Source organism: Phodopus roborovskii, unplaced genomic scaffold, assembly GCF_943737965.1.
Source record: "Phodopus roborovskii unplaced genomic scaffold, PHOROB, whole genome shotgun sequence".
Classification (NCBI taxonomy): Eukaryota; Metazoa; Chordata; class Mammalia; order Rodentia; family Cricetidae; genus Phodopus; species Phodopus roborovskii.
The window spans coordinates 2,143,036-2,161,492 of NW_026126433.1; the positions used below are offsets into that span (position 1 = coordinate 2,143,036).

The following is an 18,457-nucleotide window of genomic DNA, read 5'->3' on the forward strand; positions in this document are numbered from 1 at the left end:
GTTACATGCAGATTTGAACACTGTTATCTAGAACAGACGAGACTATAGTTCTTTGTTTCATCTGACTAGTCATTTTGACCCTCAATTCTTTTAGATTCTAGTATATCTAAGGTGTAGAGAGGATCAAAACATGTCTGTGATGTTAATTAATGGGCATAACTCACCTCTTGGTAATTTCTTTAGAAGAGGAAAACTTGGCAAGCTCTATTGACTAATTGCTTGTTGAAGCCTTTCTTTGATGACTACAGTCTGCCAGATGGTGGTACTTAGTTTATTTCATTTCCCTGTCTTCTATTGCTAGAAATAAAGCCAGCCAGGGATTTTATTTCAGCCTCACAGAAATAGTCAAGTGCTTTTACTGTGTGATTATTGTGATTAAACTTGGCCATGTCATGTTTAATGATCTATGTGCCTTTCTGTTACCAATTAAGATAAAAAATTTAATAGTTAAACTATCAACCTTTACCAGTGACATGAGCTAAGAAGGTTTTTCATCAATATGTGAATGCCTTAAATTGTTTTGTCTGTTATTTTCATGTCCTGGACTTTTTAATTTTTGCAGTCAACATTAAAAGGCTTTAATGGCTTTGGGATCTAATGTGGTACTTTAAAAGACATATTATGTAAATGACCTTTAAACTTACATGCATTTGGTTCTTTCACTATTTCATATGAAATAGTTAATCCATGTAGAATATACTTGAATGTAATGAGGTATGGAGGTCTAAATTAGTTTTTCCTGATGATTAGGTTCATCTGTGTTCATTATGTTGAATACTATTTTGTTTTCTATTGGCTTTTCATTTACTAAACTCCTATACCAAATTGACTTATTCCTGGGAGGGTTTGTTGTTGTTGTTGTTATGTTCTGTTGATCTATCTGCAAATGCTTTATGATCATACATAACTTTAAAACAAAGTCAAACACAAAAAAGCATGTACAAATTGATATCCTTTACTTCATGACTTTTATTTTGCAAAATTACCTGACTATTCATTTTTTTCTTTGAAGTTTGGAATTTTAGTTAGTCTGTCTTGTTCACAAAAAATCTCTGGCTGATATTTTTATGAATATTAGGTTAGTGTTTCAAGAGTTGACACTTGGCTCTTTCTGATGTCCCTTTTTTATTTTGGGGGGGGTGCTTGGTTGATTGGTTGGTTTGGTGTTTATCTGAGATGTGGTCTCCTATAGCCCAGGTTGTCTTTAAACTCAGTAAGTAGAAGTTGGCCTTGAACTCCTGATCTTACTGCCTCTGCCCAATGAATGCTGGGATTTACAGGTGTGTGTGTGCCATCATGCCCAGATTTGTACAGGTTCTTGGGTCTTGTGTCATTATATTTATTACATTTAGTTTGTTAAGAAGTCTCCCAGAACTGCCAAATAGCAACTACTGAATGGCTGGAAGAAGACACAATTTATTTCTAATGTTCAAAAGTTCAGGTCACCCAGCTCTTCTGGAATGTGACTGAGGATGGCTGAGACTGGCCTTCTCTATCTATTGCTGTTGCTGTGACAGAGGATGAGTACCACTGAGCCTAGCTTTGAACACAGCAAATTTTGAAGGGGAAAGTTTTATACCTCTATACGTAATTTTCCCCGAGATAAAAAGCTTATTTATTTTCCCTTTGGTGAGGATTTGTTGATGAGAGAGACCTTGTTCAGACTGCTTCTAGAAACATGTGAACTCCAGATGAATTTTTAAAACAATCTATTTTCTGTCATTTTTCCCTTCGGGCAGTAAGTGCAAGCTTCCATAGACTTTTTCTAAGCATAGTTTCAGGAGACATGTAAAATATCTTGCAGCAGATTACATTAGAGAGTGTGAAAATTTAGCTTCTAGGCTTTCTTGAATAATACCAATGGAACTTCATCTGGTAAAGACTTTTATTCAAATTCAGAGATTTTTTTTTTTTTTTTTTTTTTGTTATTCCCAGACATCTGCCTCCCCCTCAATTCTTATTTGTGTATGTTTATTACAAGTTCACAAAGGTTTGTATATGTGCAGGTGTATTGTGAATGTGGAGACCAAAAGTCAATTGTAGGTGTCTTCCTGAGTCACTTTCTATCTTATATCTCAAGGAACCCAACACTTCCAGATTTGGCTAGATGGCTAGCCAGTGAGCTCTGGGGACCAGTCTGTCCCTCCCCTGTCAATGGTTTTATGAGGGTGTTATAAACCTAAACTCAGGTCCTCATTTTTTTTTTTTTTTAGACAAGGTCTCCCTATGTAGCCCTGGTCATCCTGGAACTCACTCTGTAGATCAAACTGGCCTTGAACTCAGAGATCTGCCTGCCTCTGCCTCTGCCTCTGCCTCTTGAGTGATGGGATTTAAGGTGTGAGTCACCACACCCAGCCTAGGACATCATTCTTATACAGCTAGCACTTTACCAATTGAGTAATCCCCCACCTTAATTTTTAAGAGGTTTTAGTCCAGGCTTGAAAGCAAGTACACATCTGTGATTTCAGTATTTATAAAGCTAAGAGAGGAGTATAATGGATTTGGTGCCAGCCTGAACTACATAACCAAGACCTTGTCTCCATAAACAATTTGGCAAGAGGTTTTTAAGAAAAATCATTTTATAGAAGATAATTTTATTTTTTAATTAATATTTATTTAAATTTTTTAAAAAATCTAATTTTACATACCAATCCCAGTTCACTCTCTCTCCTATCCTCCCATTCCTCCCCCCATCTCCCCATCCCACCCACCCCATCCACTCCTAGGGAGGGTGATGCCTCCCATGGGGATCATCAAAGTCTGTCTCATCATTTGGGGCAGGATCTAGCACCCTCCTACCTCCCCAACCCCCCCACCCCCACCCCCGTGTACCTAGGCTGAGAGATTATCCCTTCATAGGGAGTAGGTTTCCGAAGCCCATTCATGCACTAGGGATAAATACTAGTTCCACTGCCAATGGCCCCATAGACTGCCCAAGGCCCCCAACTGCCCAACTGACACCCATGTTCAGGGGGCCTGGTTCAGCAGAAGACAATTTTAAATCCAGAGTTATTCTCATTTTCTTTGACAGCTGAAATGCTTATAGCACCAAGAAAAGTGCTTATTTACTTGTTGTGACCTTATCTATGCTACTACACCTTGCTTTAACAAATGTTAATGTTCTGACATATTCTTCTGGCATTGTTCAGTCATCAGTGCAATTAAAACACTCCTGCTCTGCTAATTTGTCTCCTCCCCTTCATGGAGAGCTTCACCTTCTCCTTATGTCTTATGTGTGCTTTTCTCATGCCTGCTTTTGTATATTTACCAGTTACATAACTATATTCATAGCTCTATACACTAGCTTTGTGGGGGTTGTTTGTTTGCTTGGATTAGTTTGTAAAGATTTATTATCTTTAATTATGTAGGGAGGATGGTATGTGTACACTGAATACAGTGCCTGTGGAAACTAGAAAAAAAGGCATCGGATCCTCTGGAGCCAGAGTTACAGGTGGTTGTGAGTTGCCCAGCATGGGTATAAATAAGGAATTGAACTTGGTACCCCTGGAAGAGCTGTACGCACTCTTAAATGTTGAGCTATCTCTCTAGCTCCTTACTTGTGTATTTTCTAAGTATGTAAATAATATAATAAAAATTGTTGCAGATACTTCTTTTTGCTGCCAAGAGTTTTCCATATTGCTACACGAATATCTCATTCTTTATTATTGTAAAACTTCTGCTGTGTCAATCAACCATTTTGTTCATTTTTTCAAAGAATATCTAGTTCATTTTTTACCTTTTGACTATTACAAATATAGTCATGTGATAATGAATATAGATAATGACTATCTGAGGGTATGTCTTTTTTCACATTACAAGAGTTTTTTCTAATTACATGCTTGGTGGTTGTAGTTCTATTTTGAGCAGTAGATAACATAAGGATTTCTTAGCTTCCTTACAAGCACTTGAACTCAGAATTAAAAAAGAAAAAAAGATAAGGAATGTCAACTACAAAACACATGGCCTATCTGCTCCAAAAATGAAAGACCAAAGAAAGCCAGGCATTATGGTGTGTGCCTATAACCTTAACGCCCAGGAGGCAGAGGCAAGAAGATTGCCATAGGGGCTGGTGAGGTGCTCATTAGCACATATACTCTTGCAGAGGACTTGAGTTCACTTCCCAGCACTCATGCAAGGCGGCTCATAACCACCTAGAATTCCAGATCCTGGGATTCTGGGTCCCTCTTCTGGCTACTCACAGGCAAATCGCAACCCACCCCCAGAAACTCTCTCTCTCTCTCACACACACACACACACACACACACACACACACACACACACACACACAATTAAAAATAAAAGTTTATTTTTTCCTTAAGATTTCATGAATGTGAGAAAAACCCAGGCTAGAGTGACACTGTGTTGGGGTCAACACTGGGTTGGAGAAATGGCTCACTAGGTAAAGTACTTGCCACACAATCATGAAAACTTGAGTTGGAATCCCTAGAACTTGTATAAAACTGAATACCGTCATGCTTGCATATCTGTAATCCCAGTGCTCCTCCTGTGAGATGGGTAGGGGACAGGAGAGCCCCCAGAAACTCAGGCTAGCTGCCATGGTGTGTGCACTGGCAAACAAAAACCCCTCACCTGAGGTAGAAGACAAGGACCACACTCTGGCTTCCATACTCATGCTGTTACCTGTGCATGCAGCCCCCTTCACACAGACATGCACACATCACACACATACACAGATTAACTAGTTTATTGGTTAGTAAACAAATAAATAATGCAAGGTGTTTAAAAAGAACATTGGGTCTATATTAATTTAAGTCTAGGTTCTGCATATGAGAGAAATATTTCTCTTACTATAATGATCTCCAGTTCTGTTCTTTTTTTCCTACAAATATTATGATTTCATTCTTTTTTTTTAGAACAGAACAAACTTCCACCTGTATATTTTCTTTATCCATCCATCTATTGATGGACATTAGGCAGGTTTCATTCCCTGTCAATAGCGAAGAGTGCAGCAATAAATTAGAATGTTCGGGAATCTCTCTGCTGTGTTGAAGTAGGGCCCTGACATACATACATACTCAAGAGAAGCAGAGCTGGATCATATGGTAGTTCTCGGTTAGTTTCTCCAGGACCTTCCACCCTGATTTCCACAGTGAGATTAGATGTTTGTCAGTCAGAGCACAGGGTAGTTCATACTTGTTCCTGCCTGTGTCTTAATGGCCTCCAGCAAGCCTGATGTCCATAGGACTGCAGTTAGCAGAGATCAGGTCACTCAGCTCCTTTTCTCAGAGACAGAAGGCTTCAGAGGCAGCATTCCTTCCCTTTCACACAGAACAATTAGAGGATAAAGGAGTTATAGGACCCAGGAGCCCTTGTTTCTCAGGAGGCCTTTTCCTTGTGAGTCTGTAGAGGGTAGGAGGCAAATTCCATTTTGGTCTGAATCACTGCCCCGAGGGAGTGGTGTGGATCAGATGGTGGTGAAAACTTGTCCTTAGATGTAAGGTAACTGGTGTTCTCTCTAACAAGTTTGGAACTTATTATTAATCCTAGGACAATAGGGGAAAATATCTCATTTGACTTGAAAGTGCATCTCATGGATATCTTTTAGAGCAGTGGTTCTCAACCTTCCTTGTGCTGCAACCTTCAATACAGTTCCCCACATTGTGCTAACCCCAACCATAGAATTACTCTCTGCTACTTCAATAACTGCAATTTTGCTACTGTTATGAATCATAATGTGAATATCCGATATGCAACCCACAAGTTGAGAACCACTGTTTTAGAGCACCAAGAATGCTTCCCTAAAAGTTTTAATTCATACATTTATGTCTTCAATCCACTTGCCGCATTTGTAAAATACTGTGTGAGGCAAGGATCAACTTGTTGGCTTTCCTATAGGATAGTCCATGACTCAGCATCACTTGTTAATAATATTCCCCAACTCTTTTAAAAAATAGTTGTTAGGTACCTTGTTAGCGCAATAGGGGGCGTGTCAGTCTCATAAAATAGTCATTGCTTAATTTATTACTATCATTATTAGTCATCATTTTATTTTATGTGAGTGGGTATTTTGCCTTCATTTATGTCTGTGTACCATATATATGCCTGATACCTATAGAGTTCAGAAAAGACATCAATGCCCTAGAACTGGTGTTACAAATGGTTGTGAGCCACACGGTGGGTACTGGAAACTGCACTTGGTCCTCTGCAAGAGCAGCCAGTGCTCTTGATGACTGAGCCGTCTCTCCACCATTATTTATTTATTTAGAAAGAGAGAGAGTGCATGTGTGTATGCTACAGTACAAAACTAGCTCTCAGTAAATGGTAAATGATTCAGTGAGCTTTAGATCTGTCTTTCCTAGTCTGGTTTCCTTTGAATGGAGCGCTGGGTGGATCCAGAACTTTCTCAGAGGCTCTGATGAATGGACAAAGGGAACACTAGTTCTGTGTCCTTGCCTGGGGCCACAGTTGGCAAGGCTGCAGCTGGGGCTAGGGCCACGGTCTTGAAGGAGTTAAGGTTTCAGCTCCTGGAAACCCAACCTTTCCCTCTGAAGGCCTGTGCTCAACAGTCTTGAGGCAGCTGTGTCTGAGATATCCTACATTCTCTTTGACAACATTGTTTGACTTAGTTTTCTGCTCACCTTGGCCCATTCTCCTCTTATAAATAGCATATAGGATGATGTACTTCTTAATAAATTTGCTTGACATTAACCCTCAGATCATACAAGGCATCCTGGTCCCAGATCTGCCTTCTGTGCTTTCTCATCCCCAGTCCTCCCCACTTGCAGTTTGGGGTGCTGATTCCTGCAGGTTTGGGTTGTAGTACGACTGGGAACATGGGCCTTTTAATACCATGTGACCCCTGTTGTCTCCTAGCTGTCGTTTTTCTCTGACACTGGCAGATTGCCCTAAATCTCCACCCCCTTTTATTCACCTTAGTATCTCACACTTCACTTAGCTTCAAATGTTTTACTGCCTTAAAACTTGTTTTCTCCATTCTCACAATTCTTTCACTCCTTTCCTGAATTATCTTTTAAGTGTGATATATGTATGCACAAGAATACTACAGCACATACTGAATTATGAAGCAACTTAGTGAATGTGCAAAGCCACACCCAGCCTAGTAACAGCAGTATTGGTTTGTTGCCCTTAGTTGTCACTTCCCTTGTCTTACTTACATCTCTGCCAACATCTAAGAGGCAATTGTTCTCCTGAAGTGTGGGTTCCTACCCTCTTGGTTTTCTTTTCAAATGTAGGTTCATGCCATGTAGGAATATTCCAGGAATATATATAACCTAGACTTACCAGGTCCTGAGCTCTATAACACAGCTTTTTTTTTTTTTTTCATTCATCATCATGTTTCTTTTCCTGTTTGCTTGGTTTTGTTTTGAGACATGGTCTTGCTATGTAGACCAGGCTGTCCTCAAAGTCCCAAATGTGCCCAAATACTGGAATGAAAGGCAGGTGCCACCATGCCCAACTTCAGCATCGGGCTTCTAAGATTCACCCCGTGTGTGTGGCTGTGGCTCATTAATTAGATGAAGGAACACAGGAAGATCACACTCTATGAGACTCGATTTTCCTTGCTTCCTGATGCTTGTCTGGATTGTTTGCTTCTTGCTGCTTAGGATAACATTGCTTCTAACTCTGTTGTCATGTCTCTTGGCCACGTGTGCAGTGAACTTTCTGCCAGTGTTGGACTCTAGAAAATAACACCAAATTGTTTCCAAAGTGTCTTGTCCATTTGCTCTCAAGCCAGGACAATTTAACAATTGTCATTGATTCATAGCTTCTCCAGCCCTTGTCATTATCATATGTATGTCTTGTTCATTTTCTTTATGAAATGTCAACCTGCATCTCCTCTTTGTTATAATATGTGTGTCCTTAGAATAGACTGTAAGGGTGTTCTGTAAGTTTGTTACCAATTATGATTCCGTTTCTGTGAAATATCTAGGTGTCTTTTTCCCCGTTGAAAAATACTGATTATTTGAAATTTTCTTTGTTAAAGTTATTGTATTTGATTCTAAATTTCTTCTCAACTATAGAAATTACTAATATTTTCACCCAATTTGTGACCTCCTTTTCTGTTTTTTTAGTAGTATCTGTATAAGTAGAAGTTCCTAAATCACAATGAAGTTCAATTTACCATTGTTTCTATTGTAAATAGAATTTTTATCTCATTTTTTAAAAAAATATAATCTGTGCCTGGCAGTAGTGGTGTACACCTTCAATCCCAGCACTTGGGAGGCAAAGGCAGAAGCAGGTGGATCTTTGCCAGTTCGAGGCCTGCCTGGTCTAAAGAGTGAGTTCCAGGAAAGCCAGGACTACACAGAGAAACCCTGTCTCAAAAAAAATAAAACCAAAACCAAAGAAATATAATCTGAAATAATGATTTTTTTCCTAAAAGATTAAAAGGCTTTATTTTTCACATGTACAGTCAACTGGAATTCATTTTTATATATGGTATTAATTAATTTTTTCTCATGAATAAACAATTATCATCTAAGAACATTTTTAAGAATATTTATTTTGGCTTAGAGAAATAGTCACAAAATGTGTTGCTATGATGACAAACATGTAATGCAACAAAATATGTGAAATCCAGAAAACACTAAATGTAACAATAACTATAAATATATTCACACACACATAAAATCTAACACAAAGATACTAGAATAACCCGCTCCCAAATAACAACAGTAATTATGTTTGGATGGTGGTTATCGGTGATTTTGTTTATTTCTGTTGTTGTTCTATTTTCCAAATGCTCTGCCTTGACCCTATATTAACTTATTTTTTCAAATAGAGATAAATAACATTGTGTATATGGTGATAACAGAGTTCAAAGCACTTTAGAGAGAAACTATCCATTGAAAGATAACCGTTAATATCTTCCAACCCAACTTTTACAAAAGCTCTTTCACTGCAAGATTAAAAAAGAAAAGAGCATGTGGGCTATGTAGTAAGTTCCAGCAGAAAGTGAAAGAGCTAAATTCTGCACCTTGGACAATTCTTGAGAATGGTCATATAAAGCCCAGTCCCGTGTTGTTTGCTCTACAGGCATGTAAGGCTCTGCAGAGTAGACTGAATGTTCTTATGTGTATCATTACTGATTCAATTATTTCTTTTCGCCTAACAGCAGATAATGAAAAGACTCATAAAACGGTATGTTTTGAAAGCACAAGTCGACAAAGAAAACGATGAAGTGAATGAAGGTAAGCATCTCCAGTTGAGAAACACCTTTCTTCATAGCTAATTTAAGGAACATGGGAGCTAAGGCAGGGTTATTGCTGCAAGTTCAAGGCTGCCTTGGGTTACATAGTGAGTACTAGGTCAATCAGAATGGCATAGCAAAACACTGTCAAGAAAAGGTTTTTAAGCCCCAAACCATAAATAAATAAAGATTGAAGGCTAGCACCACAGCACAGGACTAGAATCAGAAAGAAATAAACCTGGAGCTGGAGAGGTAAGAGCAAGTGCTAGTCTTATAGAGGACCTGAGTTTGATTCCCATCATCCATGCTGGGGAAGCTCACAACTACCTGTAATTCCAGCTCCAGGGACTTTGCAATGCCTCTGACCTCTGCAGACACCTGTACTCATTTGCAGACACCTACACAAACACACACATACACACACACACATGTACACACACACACACACACACACACACACAGAGATACATAATTAAAAATAAATGGAAGCTTCTTTCCAACCCAGATAAATTGCCACTAGATCTGTGTGTCCTGATAAGAGAACGGCTAACTTAGCAAATGGTATTGATGAATGGGCTTTGAAACCATTTCCTGGTGAACATAATGAGTCCCTTTTAAATCTGAGTCAAACCAGTGGGATATGTTAATAGGAAAAAAAACTATTAATATATAATGAAGGACCGGGAAAAATATCCTATTATGCTGGCCTATAAATAGGCTCAAGAAGGTGATATTGGAATGGACAATGTAGAAAAAGAAATCTTATCAGTTGTTCTATAGCCTCTTTCAGAATACAGAGCTAGCTAATGTACATGGAAAGTCATGTGACTGTAATAGTGCCAAAAATGATCAGCATTTGAACCCTTGCCCCAAAAGGGAAATTGGTAAAGATCAAGTTTGAAGGAAGTTCTTAATAAGAAAGTTGACTAATAGCACATAAGCATATTTGATGAGGCAATTCTTTTTTTTATCTGGGAGGCTAAAGTCCAAGGCTGAATCCTATATTCAGTGGATTCAGAAGCAAAGAAAGAGGGACTAGAGATGAAGGAGCTCACTGTGGGAGAACCTTCACTCAGCACACGAGACTTATTTCAAACCAGACCACATTATTCCTCTATTTTCCCATATGCCACAGGAAGTACTTTTTGATTTTTTTTTGTGCCACAAAATGAATTCACAAATGGCTGATATATACTCTTGAATAAGAGTTATTAAGACTTTCTTAAAATGAAAAGATTTTCATGGTATCTTTAGTTTTGTTTTTTGTTGTTGTTTTGTGATGTTAAGAATTGAATCCATGACTCCATACATGCTATGTTATGCACATGCTCTACTACTGAATTATAGTTCATTTGACATTTTATATAATAAAAAAAACATACATACTGGAGCATGTAACACATGCCTGTCATGCCAGAAGTCAGGTGGTGGAAGCAACAGTGTCAGGAGTTCAAGGCCAGCTTTAGCTACACAGTGAGGTGGAGGCTTGGGTTACATGGGGCTCTGTCTCCATAATTATAATCATTAATCATACAAATTAAACTTAAAAAGCATCATGAAACTGTCCTGATAAACAACTACCCTACATTGTATCCAATGGATATTTATAATCACTATTTGTCACTTAAAAATAAAGATTATTAATAAAGGGAAATATCCTCAGAGATATCTTTTCATATTAGTCTATTATTTAAAAAAAAAAAAGATGAAATCTGAGTTTCATGGGTTATCAGGATGGATTCTTAGGATCTCTGTCTCTAAATTTACTTTCAATGCCAATGATTTCTCTACATCACAGTTAAGTGACTCCCCAGAACAGTCCTGTTTTCCATTGCAATCCATGTATGCTCAGAGTACTGCCCCACTGAATTTTTGGAGCAGCTGGGCTTTAACCTCTCAGCACTGTCTCTCCTGGAGAGACAGGAGTTTGCATGCTGCAGGGGACATCTCCACTGGCTTCCTCTGCTCCTGACAACCTGCCTCTGCACCAGGCAGACCCAGCCCAATGTTCTTACCACTATCTAATGAGCAGCTCCCTTTGTATCTTTCCTTTCTCTTCACCAAGTTTGACATAAATTCACTTCTATGTATTTGCACATTAATGCAATTTATTTTTAGTTGAGCAATGGAAGCTGACAGATGTTTGTGTGTCAACCATCTGCCAAAAGGGAACAAAAGGACTCCTTGTGTCTAGCAAGGGAACAGCATGATTGTTTGGGGGGGAGGGGTTGTTTGTTTGTTTTTTGGTTTTGGAGATAGGGTCTCCTATCTTGCTTTGTACATCAGGCTGGTCTCAAACTCACAGACATCTACCTACCTCTGCCTCCCAACTGTTAAGATTGAAGGCATGCATCATCATGCACTCCAAAAGTGTGCTTTTACTTTAATCCTATGAAAACACATCTTAATCATTTGCTTTAACATTATGAGTAATGTTGTAGTTGGCTAACCCTGTACCTTAAAGAAAGGCTGGGCCATAACCCAGTGGCAGGTGTACTTGCCTGACTTACACAGGATTTGATCTTAAACAACAAAAGGCACTTCTTGAAACTGAGTTTTACTATTACAGACACAAAATACTTTAGAGCTCCTTTAAAGGTCATTATGCCTTTAAAGGCTGGATTTTCCCTCCCTCCCTCCCTCCCTCCCTCTCTCCTTCCCTCCTTTCTTCCCTTCCTCCCTCCCTCCCTTTTTGTTTTGTTTTTTTGCTTTTCAAGACAGGGTTTCTCTGTATAGCCCTGACTGTCCTGGAACTCACTTTGTAGACCAAACTGGCCTTGAACTCACAGAGATCCTATTGCCTCTGCCTGCCTGCGTGGTGGGATTAAAGGCCTGTGCCATCACCATCCTGCTAAGGTTGGCTTTTCTTAAACAACTTAAAGAATAATTTGAAATATCTACCTTGGAGACTCTGTGAAGCAAATGTATTCAGGTTGAGTAAATTTCACTTGGTGTTTTTTTGTCTAAATATGAAGAGCAAATCACCATTTACACATTTTTTTTTAATACAAATACTCTAGGTGAACTGAAAGAAATCAAGCAGGATATCTCCAGCCTTCGTTATGAACTTTTGGAAGACAAGAGCCAAGCAACGGAAGAATTAGCTCTCTTGATTCATAAACTCAGTGAGAAACTGAACCCCAGTGTGCTGAGATGTGAATGATGTGAATGAGGCAGCAACCCGCAGTCAAGCTCTGACTATAGCACAAATGTGGGCAATAATACTCCTAAGTATGAAATACTTGAAAATCTATGGTGTAAAGTTCTAGTGTTAACTGCGTTTATCATACAAAACTTTAAAATTAAGCTAGGTGGTAATGATTTCCATTACATGAAACTGATTACAGCAATTGACCTCACCACTGCAAGCAGTGACATGCTATTGTATTTAGAAGCCCAGTGTTAAGGTCACTGACATGTTTGTCATTTTTTTCTTTATATTGCCCGTTGGCCTCTAAGAGACTATAAGCTCCTTGGGGGACAGGGACCACATCAATCTCATCTTTATGTCTCCAGCATTTAGTGCAGTGCCTGGTACATAGTAGGTGCTTGGTAAATGTTGAAACCAACTGGCCTGAACAGCCAATAGCATCCAAAAACAGATAAAAGACCGTTGTGATGTAGCATACCCTCTCATCCAAATGCTGAAGCAATTTTTTAAAAAAATAGAAACTGAGGAAGTTTTACACTGAGCTACGACTTATTGAGATTTTTCTTAGACTTTTAGGCATCACTGACAATCCTAAGACCTTTGAAACTCAAGTGAAGAACTTAACAGTGAAATGAACTGATTGGAAATACAGTTATTCTACATATTTAAGTTTCATAGTGTTGTTCAAAAACAATCATTAAAGATTTTTCTAAAATAGATGCTTGTGTCCATTCTCTTTGTATTTGTGGTTTGATGATGTGAACTTAGTCAATAAAGAAGTGTTTTGTTTTATTTTTTATGTTAGGGGTTATTGTAGGCTTTATTTTTATTTTATTTATTTATTTATTTGTAATCTTCTAGTGTGTATCTCTGATATTTTATTGCTAAATAAGATCAACAGCTGACTCCTTATCTTGCCTCTGCTCCTTTCTGGGTTTTGAATCCATGGGGAGCATCTTAATCACTATTCTATTGCTATGAAAAGATATGATCAAGGCAACACATAAAAGAAACCATTTAATTAGGTGGTTGCTTATAGTGCCAAAGGTTTAGTCCATTATCATCATGGAGGGCAGTACACTGGCAGACATGGTGCTGGAGAAGGAGCTCAGAGTTCAACATCCTGATCCACAAGCAGCATGGAGGGACCCCGAGCCTGGCATGATCAACATGACTTTCTAGTCTTAAAAACAAACAAACAATGATATCATTGCTTTCACACAGAAAGACTTACTAGACATGAAGATAAAAATGAACACCAACTGCAGCTTCCTATAACTCATAGATTAACTAATTTCTACCTTAGGGGAGTTAAGAAAAAATATATATATATATATATATATGTGTGTGTGTGTGTGTGTGTGTGTGTGTGTATACTGCTGTAGAATTATTTCATCAGTTTCAGTTCAAATTTTATGAAATTCATGCAATGCCTCTGAACAGAATAAAATAGTGATTTTTTTTCATTGTGACATGTTGTTATGGTATCTAAACCAGGATCAGACACTGAAATGCCAGTCTCCTTGAAAGTCTGAGAGAGAAATGGCCTGACTAAAAGCTGGGGAGCCTTTCTATAGTCAGGCTCTGACCTTTGGTTACAAAAGCATAATATTTGTTACTTTAGTTAGCTATTTTCATGATCATAGGAAAAAGTATATGTAATTTTTATAGTTAGCCAGTTCTTGGAACATAACCATAAAACAATGAAAACAATTTACAGTGTGTAAATCACAAGATTATAGAGGAAGAACCAGTCAGAAACAAACAAACAAAACAAGTTGGCCGTTAGCTTGGGACATGATTAGAGAAAAACACCATAGGGAACAATATAGAAATAAATTCTAACATTATGTTTAGAAAAGGGAGAAAACAATGCAGTCTGCTGACCCTTCACAATGCTACGATGGGTGCATTGAAACAGTGATGACAAGGACCACACCCGATTCCTCTCTCTTTTTCACATTATGGTCTAAGGTTCCAAATGTTGAAATGTTTGTTTGTAACTAGGGAACGGAACACATAGTTAATAATTTCCTAATAGAGGTTAGAAAAAGGCTGAAAACAGCAGAAGAGTCTCAGAATCCAGAATTGCAGGAGTACGTAGGTAAAGCCCATGGCTTCCCTACCATTTATGTATTTTCATTTTTTTTTTCTTTTCTTTTTGGCCATGCCTCCCTTGCAGCTAGAGAGCTCTTGAGATACAATTTCTATCCATTTACCTCACTTGTATAAAACTGGCATCCTGTTGTTTTGTATTTACCTCACTTACGGTTATGGCTTAGGTTAGCAATGGGTTTGATCATAGCATTGTCGTGTCTGTGTCATTATACTTTGTTCTCTTGCTCACTGCAGCCCACCATGGTTCCTGCTCCCTTCTGATAGCTTCCTTTCTTCTCCCAGCACATTATCTTGTGTTTCATTTTTTTTTTCCTTCTTCGTAGTTTCGAGTTACTAGTAGAGAAGGGAGGTAATGACAGGCTCGGTGGGCACTGCTTTTACCCTGCCCCATCCCCTGTACTGGGATGCACACCCAACTCCCTGATACTCCTGAGCAGTTCCCAGCGAGTCTCTGCCTTCTACCAAAAGGAAGTAGCTTCTCCTATGGTTAGTAACTGCCTGGTTGTGGGTACAAAAGGCTGCCCTCCCCCAAGGTAAGGCTAAACTTTTGGCACAATCCTTGACCTAGGAGAGCTTCCAAAGGGATGAAGAGAAGCCAGACTCAAAGTTGAAAGGGTTTTATGGCAAAAGCCTATCTTGACAATTAGGGCCAAAGAATGACATGAAAATCACACCGTGCAACAGACCTCACACAAGGGATATATTAGGCAGGAGTGCAGGATGCAAAAGGTTGCCTCTGAGCAGGAATTGTGTGTGTTGGGAGGGGAGGGCAAAATAAGGGAGAGACCATGTCCTGATGGCAGGCTTCACAGTGGGTATGGAGCATGTGCAAAGGGAAAATGTGCAAATGTTGGAACGGAAACATGTTGCATGAGTGGTGATGGGGGCCACTGAGTCACTGAATGCAGGAGGAACCTAGTTCCGGAATTGTTCTTAGTTGACTAACAAAACTTGATAGATGTGTTTAACTTTTACCCTGCCTTTTCTTACTCCTTTTTACTTGGGAGATTCCCACACGGAATCGCTGATCCCCAAGTCTTAACTAAGTTTTGCTTCTGGAAATACACCCTAAGGCATAGGTCACTGTGAGGGTTAGATAAAGGATTACTGTCAGGAGTAATTATTTCTTTGGGGCTTAAAGAGGGCTGTGAGTCAGCCATCCTTAGCCCCACCATCTGTTTTAGAGGCAGAGAACTCCAGGAAGGAGCGTTCAGCAATGTGCTGGCACAGTTCAGAGAGGAAAAGCTAACAAGACCAAAATCACCCTGTCCGCAAAATGACATTTAGACGCTCTCAGTCAAAGGATTGTCAGACTCAGGACTTCTGTTCTGTTATGTCTTGCTTTTTTACTTTTATTTTGTTCTTTTTTTTTCTTTCTTAGTCAAAAACAAGATAAAAAATAATACTCAAGTCATGGTTTTAATAGTATATTTAACAAATTTGGTACATGGAAAGGGTCACACAAATTTTTCTGGGTCCAAAACTAAAGAAAGTCATAAATCAAGGCATTTGGGGAATCAGGAATGCAGTCTCCAGATACTTTCTGATAGCATCCTTAAGTTTGGGTGGTGGGAGATAATGCTATTATGTTATGCATTTAAAAGTATTTTAGCCGGTAGTTGAAAGGAAATTAAATCAAACACAGGTGTGGGAACAAATAGCTATAAGAGTACTAAAAATCATACCAGGTAATTTTGGCTATAGACCTGTAATTCTCCACAATTGAAAAGTTCTAATCAGTTGTCCTTGGCTTGCTCTCTCTCTCTCTCTCTCTCTCTCTCTCTCTCTCTCTCTCTCTCTCTCTCTCTCTAAGAAACTCAGTCCACAATATATTCTTGACATTAAGTCTTTATCAGATCAATAATTTACAAACATCCGCTGTTCTGTAAATTGTCTCTTTACTCTTTTGTTTGCTTCCTTTTTGCCGGAAGTGTCTTGGCCCTATACAATCCTGTTTGTCTCTTTATTGCATTTGTTTCCTGGGCTTTTTGGATTTTGTCCAAAAATAATCATCATCTGTATCAAAGTCCTGATGTATTTCCCTTATCTTCCCCCACTCTATCCCACCCCACCCATCCCCCACCCCCACCCCTGGTAGACTTTTGTTTGTTGTTTTTGAGATGGGATTTCTCTGTATATACTTGACTGTCTTGGAACTCATTGTGTAGACTAAACCGACCTTGAACTCACAGGTTTGCCTGCTTCTGCCTCAGAGTGCTGGGATAGAGGTGGAGGTCACCATGACCAGCCTCTCACTGTGGTTTTGTAGCTTCAGGTATTATCTTCATATCTGTTTTCTGTTGGTTTTTGTGTAGAGTTGGAGATAAGAATCAGGTTTCATTCCTGTTTTCCCAGCACCATCTGCAAAGAGTTTCTATTTTCTCTAGTGCTGTTTTGAACACTTTTATTGATGATCAATTGGCTGTAGATGTTTTGAATTATTTCTAAACTTTTTATTCTGTTCCTTTTGTCTATTTATTCTGTTCCTTTTGTCTATTTGTAGGATCCAGGTCATTACCATGATATAGCACTGTGTGTATCTTGAGATTTGGCATTGTAATTCCTCTAGCCGTATCCTTTTTTGGTATTTGGGTCTTTTTTATTTCCATATATATTTTGTGATTTTTTTTCTAGTTCTTTGATATTTTGGTGAGATTGTGTTGTATCTATGTGTCACTATGAGTAGCATGGTTATCTTCACAGTATTAATTCTTCCAATTCAAGAATATGGGGTGGTTTCTTGTATGTCTTTCAATTCTTTCATTAGTGTTACTCATATGCTTTCTAAATGTTTGTTTCTTGAGACAGTGTCTCACTATATAACCCTGGCTGTCCTGGAACTTATTGTGTAGTAGACGAGGCTGGCCTGAAATTGGAAGACATCCCACCTGCCTCTGCCTCCTTAGAGATGGGATTAAAGTCGAGTGCCACACCTGCATCTCCTTAATAAAGTTTATCCCTAAGCAGTTTACAGTCTTGTGCCATCACACCCAACTTATATAGTGTTAGCAATCAAACCTAGAGCCTTCTGAATACTAGGCGAGCACTCTACCAACTGAGTCACGTACCCAGACCCCATAAGCAATTTATTTACTTATTTTATAACTATGGTGATGGGATTGCCTTCATCATTTCTCAGGAAGTTCGTTATTAATGCACAAAAACAAAGATTTTGTATGTTAATTTTGTATATCTCAATTTCATTGACTAAATTTATTTCACTCTTAGTGAGGTCTTTCTATGACTAGATCATATTATCTCAAAGAGAGACAATTTATCCTCTTTTCCCATTTGTATACTTTTATTTCTTTCTCTTCCTGGTTGTTCTACAGTCCAGTACTATACTAAGAGTGGCAAAAGGGAATGCTCATCCAGATATTAGGGGAAATGCTTCCAGACACCCCCCCTTCATTTTGACATTGGTATATAACACAAGTCCACAACAAGAGTGTTTGTCACAAAAGAATGCTGAAATTTCACTTTTTATTTTTAAGACAGATTTTCATCATGTTGCCTGGGGCTTTTAATCTGTGATCCCTTCCCCAGACCTATGAGGAGCTAGAATTACAGGTGTGCGTTATCACACGGAATGACTGTGGCTGGAGTGCTGCTGGAGTCATTGCTAGGTTTGGAGGGGTTATTTATTTTTGAGATTTTTACATCTCTGTTTTGTTAGTGATTGATTTCTACCTAGAGTTTTCATTTGGTTTGCTTTTTTGATTAATGTGTTAGCAAGAAGCTTTGCTTGTCTCTGTTCTTTTGTTTCTAAAACCCTTTTTTAAGCTTTTGTTAAATTTGAAGTGGAAGTTCTTATTAGCCACGTTGCAGCGCCATATTGATGTGAGTAGTTTTTCCTGCAGCTGGACCCACCCTGGCGCCAGCCCCAATTAACATACAGAGACTCTGTATTTGATATAAGGCTCTTGGCCAGTTACTTGTTTCTTATCACCTAGCTCTGTCTTAATTATTAACCCATTTCTATTAATCTAAGTATTTCCATGTGGTCTCATCTTACC

At 38.7% G+C, this 18,457-nt stretch overlaps 1 protein-coding gene across 2 annotated transcripts in view; it reads left to right on the plus strand.

Annotated features, from left to right (window-relative positions):
- Positions 1-12,343, plus strand: part of Trpc3 (transient receptor potential cation channel subfamily C member 3) — a 64,103-nt gene extending 51,760 nt beyond the window's left edge. The window contains exons 11-12 of one of the 2 annotated variants that reach the window (XM_051185796.1): positions 9,101-9,173; positions 12,193-12,343. In XM_051185796.1, coding sequence (XP_051041753.1) covers positions 9,101-9,173; positions 12,193-12,335 — 216 coding nt within the window. In that variant the 3' untranslated portion in view covers positions 12,336-12,343. Of the gene's footprint in view, positions 1-9,097; positions 9,174-12,192 lie in introns of both variants that reach the window. The other variant, XM_051185795.1, reaches the window with a different exon arrangement.
- Positions 12,344-18,457: the final 6,114 nt, after the last annotated feature.